General features: G+C 33.5%; 1 protein-coding gene across 1 annotated transcript in view; it reads left to right on the top strand.

The window, feature by feature from the left end:
- Tmem38b (transmembrane protein 38B) overlaps nucleotides 1-8143 on the top strand; it is a 56980-nt gene that overhangs the window by 38309 nt on the left and 10528 nt on the right. The window contains exon 5 of the mRNA XM_015492221.2: nucleotides 1111-1228. Coding sequence (XP_015347707.1) covers nucleotides 1111-1228 — 118 coding nt within the window. The remainder of the gene's footprint in view (nucleotides 1-1110; nucleotides 1229-8143) is intronic.

Here is an 8143-nt window from a genome sequence, read left to right as displayed (position 1 = left end):
TAAAAAAAAAAAAAAAAAAAAAAAAAAAAAAGAGATCACTGTTTTAAAATATGTTACTCAGTATATTGGTAAGTGAATTCCAAATCCTGTTGCCTAAACTTACTCCTATTTTGAACTTAATCTTTAGTGTATAATAATTAAATAACCTATTTAAAAAAATAAAGTGACTTATAGGGATCTTTAAATTTGTCATGTTGCAATATGGCATTCTGAGAGTGTATCATTTATCTTTATGGTAAGCATAGAGAAGCTAGATAATGATCTATTACTGAGGTATACTTTAAATAATGTGGCCGGTATATAATATCAAAGTAATGTTGCTTATTTGATCCATTAGTAACTCATTGTAGACTTACAATTTCAGCATTAAGATATTAGCAAAAGCTAATATGATGTGTTGGAGTTGGCTCATATTGTTTTATGGAGCCAGTTGTGTATATCTCTTTTTCATTGCATGCAGCAGCCTGAAATTAGCTATGTGGGAGTATGTACATCATGGAAATAGGCAAACACTACAAATTGGGGGTGAATTTCCCTCCTCTCACCGTCTCCTCTCCTACTGCCACATCCCTCAGCTTGTTTAGCACTGAAGGTTTTTCAATACTAATTCCAAATCATGCTATGAAACATGAGACTTTCAGCTCCTTTTTGGAACAATGTTATATGTTCAAAGTATGTTTTAGAAATGTTGCATTATGGAAATATACTCACCTTTTAGAAAGCCATGACGTACATAGACATTTCTGAAATCTTTGATACTTTATACTGTGAAGAAAGGTATTTAATTTTGTATGACTTAGCATTTCCAGAACTCTTAAGTAAATTCACAAATCTCATTTTGTGTTAATATCTGTTAGTAGCTCATTAAAAAATGTTGTACAGGGGCTGGGGATGTGGCTCAAGTGGTAGTGTGCTCGCCTGGCATACGTGCGGCCTGGGTTTGATCCTCAGCACCACATACAAACAAAGATGTTGTGTCCGCCGAAAACTAAAAAATAAATATTTAAAAAAAAATGTTGTACAGTGTACTCTTTGAGAAAGATATAGTTTATTAATTATCTATGATTACATTTTTATTAACTACTGTCTTAAAATATGTTTTATTTTCAGCCCTTCCAAGGTAACCCTGCTGGGGTCCCTTATCTTCACATTTCAGCACACCAAGCATCTGACCATATCAAAGCATAATCTTATGTTCCTTTATACCATCTTTCTTGTGACCACAAAGGTAAGAGTTCTAGGTATCTGTAAATTAGTATTACAAATCCCATCTAACCTTTCCCCTGTGATAGAATTCTACATACTGACCCAGTAACAAGAATATTTCTATTTTATTGTATTAAAATATGAAAAGGTGAATTTGAGATATTTTATTCAGCACATCCATGAGTTTCCAAAACAGCTTGTCTGTGATTCCTCATTTGCTTTTTGCCAAGGATGTCTGGAAACATGAGCAGACAACCTGGTATGATATATTAAAAGCCAGTGAGTAATGGAAATAGCCAAGGCTGATCAGAGACTGCAAAGGTAGTGCTGCCTCATTTTTTTCAAGTGAGGTGCACGGTAGATGTTAGAATTTCTTTAAGCTCTAAAATGTCAAGATTTTACATTAGGACATATTTATGGTCACTCACTTCTGTTGTTATTTTGAGAATTGGAGATAATTCACGTCATTCTGTCACTGTGTCTGACATGTTTTGAGTTTCTTTTACAGCTGTATCATAAGGCTAATTCTGATTGTTCTTATCATTATTTGGTATTGTTTCCTATTCACAAATAGATAATTTTAGAATATTATTATTTAAGCCTAGATAAATTTTATGACTAGCTCTATTTAAGACCAGATATTTTTTATTAAGAACTCACTACATGATTCTCAAAAGGAAAGCAGAATCATATAAATTTATGTCTTAGATAAGTCACCATAGAGGTCATTTATTTTTATTTTGTGGTGTCTTCAGTGGGAGTTGTCTGTGGCTTAATTTAGGGTCTCCAAATATCCGAATATCCCTTCACTTGTGCTCTCCTCTTCCAGTCCTCAAATTTTGAGCCACATGTATTTTTTAAACAGCTTTATTGAAATATATTTTACATACCTTACAATTCAAATATTTAAAGTATAAGTTGAATGGGTTTTAGTATGTTGGCAGATTTGTGCAGTTATCATCATTGTCATTATTAGAATATTTTTGTTACCCCCACAAGAAACCTTGTGCTCATTGGCAGTTGCTTCACATTTTCCCCAACACTTGTAACCGTAGGTCATTTTATTTATCCACTCATTTATTGATAGACATTTTGGTTGTGACTCTTAGAGTACATATAATGAGTTATGAACATGCAAGTAAAAGTTTTTGGAAAGACATGTGGTTTATTTCTTGTGGGTATATCATCTAGGAATATATTGTTAGATCATATAGTAATTCTGTGTTTAACTTCTTGAGGAACTTACAGGGTGTTTTTCCAAAGCATGGCCATCATTTTGCATTCTCACCAGTAATAGATGAGCTCCAATTTTACATATCCCACCAGCATGTGTTATTGTCTGTTTCTTTTATTCCAGCCATCCTACAGGGTGGAAGTGGTATCTCATTGTGCTTTTGATTTACATTTCCCTGTTAACTAATGATGCTGAGCATTTTTTTCTTGTGCTGGTTGGCAGTTTTTATATCTTCTTTGGTAAAATGTCTGTTCAGATCATTTTCCCACTTTTAATTGTGTTATTTGTCTTTTTAATGTTGAGTTGTAAGAATCCTTTATGTACTGTGGATATTAAACTATTTGGTGTAGATCTCAAATGTCCCCTTTGGGACTTTTGGGACTTAGGGACCTTTGGGAATTTGGCCTTGTGTTGAAGGCTTGTTCACCAGCTTCTGATTGTATTGGGAGAAAGTGGGACCTTTAGGAAGCAGAGCCTTGTAGAAGTCCTTTAAGGGGGAGATATTTGGACTCCAGCCCTTACTCTCTCTTGTTGCTTCCTGATTGCCATGGGGTGAACAGACCTCTTCTGCCACCTGCTATCTGCCAGGATATTCTGCCTGTTCATAAGCCCAAAGGCAACAGGGCCGAGTGATATGGAAGGAAACATTTGCAACTGAGCCAAACTAAGTTTTCCTCCTTATGAGTAGTTTATATCCTCATTTTTGTCACAGCAACTGAGAATTGACTTAGTCATAAACCCTTTTGAGAATTATGATTTCTAGATTTTTTTTCCTCATTCTGAGCTTTCTTTTCACTTGATAGTGTCTTTGGAAGCACAAGTTTTAAAAATTTTGATTAAGTCCAGTTTAGCTATTCCTTTGTTTTGTGTGCTTCTCATGTTGTATCTAAGAAACCATTGTGAAATCCAAGGTCATGAAGATTTATCTTTTGTTTTTTTTCCTCAGAGTATTATCATTTTTGCTTTTATCTTTAGGTCTATGATCCTTCTAGAGTGAGTTTTGTATATGGTATGAGGATGAGTCCAACTTTATTCTTTCACATTTAGATATCTACTTATCCCAGTGCTTTTTATTGAAAAGACAATATTTTCTCTCATTAAATTATCTTTGCAACCTTGTAAAAATCAGCTGACGGTGAATTTGAGAGTTTATTTCCAGACTTTTCACTTTTATTCCATTCATATGTATGCCTAGTCTTATTCTGTTTTCCTAATACCTTATATTGTAGCTTTGTAGTTAGTTTTGAAATCAAGAAGAGTAAGTTCTCTGAGTTTTTTCTTCTTTTTTGGGATTGTTTTTGACTATTCTGGGTCATTTGAATTTCCATATGAGTTTTGGTATAAACTTGACAGTTTCTGCAAAGAAACCATTTCATATTTTGATAGGGATTGCTTTAAATCTGTAAAAGAAACATTGCTTTAAATCAATGTTAAGTCTTCCAATCCATCAACACAAGATTTATTTCCACTTATTTAGGTCATTTTTAAGTTTTTTCAAGGATTGAAAACACTAAATGTTTTATTTTTTTCATATATATATATATATTTTTAGTTGTCAATGGACCTTTATTTTATTTATTTATATGTGGTGCTGAGAGTCAAACCAGGTGTTTCATACATTCTAGACATGTGCTCTACCACTGAGCTACAGCTCCGGCCTGATCTTAATGTTTTCAATGTTAAATTCATACACTTTTTTGTTAAATTTATTCCTAAGTATTTTATTATTTTTGATTTATAGCAAATGGAATTGTTTTTTAAATTTTATTTTCAGGTTACTCATTATAAACATGTAGAAATAAAATTCCTTTTTTTTTTTTTTTTGGTTCTGGGGATTGAAACTCAGTGGCACTTGACTGCTGAGCCATATCCCAAGCCCTTTTTTTTGTATTTTATTTAGAGATAAGATCTTGCTGAGTTGCTTAGGGCCTAAGTTGCTGAGGATGTCTTTGAACTTCTGATCCTCCTGCCTCAGCCTCCTGAGCTTCTGGGTTCTCAGGTATGTGCCACTGCGCCTGGCTTACAGTTGCTTTGTATATTTTATCTTGAGACCTGTAATCTTGCTGAACACATTTATTACCTCAAGTAGCTTTTGAGATTATTTTTACTTGTTAGTTTTGTTGGTTGGTTGATTGGTTTTGGTGTTTATTCTTTAGGATTTTTTTATATTTAGGGATGTGTCCACAGAGATAGTTTTTACATTTTTCCGTCTGATCTTTAGGGATTTAGGGATGTATCCACAGAGATAATTTTTACATTTTTCCCTCTGATCTTCATGTCTTGCCCAGTTGCCCTGGCTAGAACCTCAAGTTCATTGTTGAATAGAAATGGAGAGACTGAACATTCTTGTCTTGTTCCTGATCTTTAGGAGAAAGCTTTCAGTCTGTTTCTTACGAAGTATGATATTAGCTGTGAGTTTTTTATAGATCAGGTTAAGGGAGTTAGTTCTTTCTTAGTTTGTTGATGTTTTTTCTTTTATCATGAAGGAATGTTGGGACCTGTACAGTTTCTGAGAGTTCTAACTTTAAAGAAAATGAATGTTTACTATGGGCTTGATAAGAATAAGTAGTACACTAAACTATTACATTTTTTGAATTAGAGGATCAGTTTTTGTTCAAGATCTAATTGGTAGAATAAAAATGATAGTTTTTCTTAGAATTGTTGCTAGACATATAGCTCTTTATTATAATAGCTGAACTTAAACACAGTATCTTAATGTGATAATTTTAAAGATATTTTAAATTAGAAAAACAGGGAACACTGAATTTTTCTTATAATATTCCCTAACATTTTCCTGATTAGAAATATATCCATTAATTTTCAAGTAACTCATCCATTTGCCCTAATTTTATGAAAAATTATACTGGTTTTAAAATGGCTTGTAATTTAAGAGCTTCTGAGCAGCTACTAAGTGAACAGTGTCTCAGTTTTTAAAAAAGATATTAAGAAAGGAATATTCAGAAAAAAAAAATTTACTTTTTATTTTTTCCTTTACAATTTATATAGTCAGAAAAATTTGATAGTATTTTAGTTATTGTTTTGGCATATAAATAGATGGTAATAAATTCTCAGAGAAAATATCTCCCTCAAAGTATGACGGGCACACACAAATAAGTGTAATATATGTATAAAAATAGTGATTTTTTTTAAAGACACAAATTGGTGTGAATATACTTTATATACAACCAGAGATGAAAAATTGTGCTCTCTCTATATAATAAGAATTACTATGCATTCCGCTGTCATATATAAATAAAAAAATTGACACTCAAAAAAAATAATGATTTTTATGGGAGAAACAAAATAAATGACCCTTAGCATTACTCAGCCTCTGTTATCTATTCTCATCTTAACTCAATTGAAGCAGCTCTGTGTTAAGCCTTAAGTAGTCTCTGTCTTCACAGTCCACCTTGTCCCTCAGCCAAGGATTTGCAGTACCATCCTATATAGATATCTGGAGTCTCTTCTCCCAATCCATCTGCCTACCTTGCTTCCTCCTCTCTGGCACCTGCTCTGCAGATTCCATTCCCTTTGGCTGCAGTTGAACATGTCTCTGCTGCCTCAACTTTAGTCTAGGCTCTTTGTTCTCTGGTTGAGAAGTTGTCCTCAGGTAATAATGGGGGTAAATGTGGAGATGACTTCATGTATTGCCCTTTTCTTATGGATCAGGCTTACACTATCTCTTGTCCAATGCCTGATAATAATTTTCTTATGTATTTTGTCAAGTTTGTTTTTTCACATCTGGAGGGGCTAGTCTAGAATCGAATATCTGGCATAGCAAAGGAGGAGGAATTTCATTCATTCATTCTTGTTCAGTCTTGTTTATCTGTGTTTTGTTAATCTTTTCAGAAGACTGACTTGGTTTTATTGTTCCTTTTACACTGTTTTAATCACTGCATCTCATGTCATATGTTTTGACTTGTTTTTAATTGTCGTTTAGTTTAAATTCCTACTGAATTACATTAGTTTCTTCTTTGACATGAAAATGTTTACAACTATGTTTTGAAATTTCCAAGCATTAAAAATATCTGTTCTTAAGTGATTTCTGCTTTACATTTTGAACAGTATATATGTGTGATCTATGTGTTATTCTTTGGAATTTTGTTGAAACTTCATTTCTGTACTAGTATTGATGAGATTTTGTAATTACTTTTTATTTGTATGAAAAGTAAGTATATTCTTTATTTTGGAGGAATAGAAATCATATATTTGTATATACATATGCTTGTCCATTGTGATCCAACTATAGAATATAATTGTTAATTTTCTTCTTGCTACATTTATTCTCTTTTTTATTGAGAGAATTATGTTAAGTACCTCCATTTTGTGTTGCTCTCTTTCTTGTATTCTTCCTCTGCTCCTTCCTGTCTTTCTTTTCACCCAGAACTTAAGCAAGCCTGAATATTGATTAAATATGGGGTCCCATTTTCATTCAAGGAGGACTCAATTCTACATTTATAGATCTCTCTAGTCCTTTGTGATTATTAAAACTTAAGCATCAGGGAAAGAAATATATGCAAAAGACTATTGGCATAGGAAAAGCACTTGAGTATTGAAATCATACAGACCTTTGTTGGAATTTAAGCTTCACAATTTTGAGCAAGTAATCTATGTTTTTCAAACTAGGGCTTTCCATACCCCAAGCTATATATGACTTTTGGCATTGTCTTTACAAAGTCATGTAAATATGATGCATTTTGTACCAGTGATTGATCTCAATGGTAATTAATTTTAAACATTAAAATAAGTTAAGCAGGAATAGGATAAAATTCACATAAATTTTATTTTATTTTTTTTTTATTGGTTATTCAAAACATTACAAAACTCTTGACATATCATATTTCATACATTCGATTCAAGTGGGTTATGAACTCCCATTTTTACCCCAAATACAGATTGCAGAATCACATCGATTACACATCCACATTTTTACATAATGCCATATTAGTAACTGTTGTATTCTGCTACCTTTCCTATCCTCTACTATCCCCGCTCCCCTCCCCTCCCATCTTCTCTCTCTACCCCATCTGTTGTAATTTAATTCTTTCCCTTGTTTTTTCTTCCCTTCCCCCTCACAACCTCTTATATGTAATTTTGTATAACAATGAGGGTCTCCTTCCATTTCCATGCAATTTCCCTTTTCTCTCCCTTTCCCTCCCACCTCATGTCTCTGTTTAATGTTAATCTTTTCCTCCTGCTCTTCCTCCCTGCTCTGTTCTTAGTTGCTCTCATTATATCAAAGAAGACATTTGGCATTTGTTTTTTAGGGATTGGCTATGCTTCACTTAGCATAATCTGCTCTAGTGCCATCCATTTCCCTGCAAATTCCATGATTTTGTCATTTTTTAGTGCTGCGTAATACTCCATTGTGTATAAATGCCACATTTTTTTTTTTTATCCATTCATCTATTGAATGGGCATCTGGGTTGGTTCCACAGTCTAGCTATTGTGAGTTGTGCTGCTATGAACATCGATGTGGCAGTATCCCTGTAGTACGCTCTTTTAAGGTCTTCAGGGAATAGTCCGAGAAGGGCAAAAGCTGGGTCAAATGGTGGTTCCATTCCCAGCTTTCCCAGGAATCTCCATACTGCTTTCCAAATTGGCCGCACCAATTTGCAGTCCCACCAGCAATGTACAAGTGTACCCTTTTCCCCACATCCTCTCCAGCACTTGTTGTTGTTTGACTTCATAATGGCTGCTAAT

Source organism: Marmota marmota, unplaced genomic scaffold (genome assembly GCF_001458135.2).
Source record: "Marmota marmota marmota unplaced genomic scaffold, marMar, whole genome shotgun sequence".
Classification (NCBI taxonomy): Eukaryota; Metazoa; Chordata; class Mammalia; order Rodentia; family Sciuridae; genus Marmota; species Marmota marmota.
This window is presented reverse-complemented; position numbering and strand designations above follow the sequence as displayed.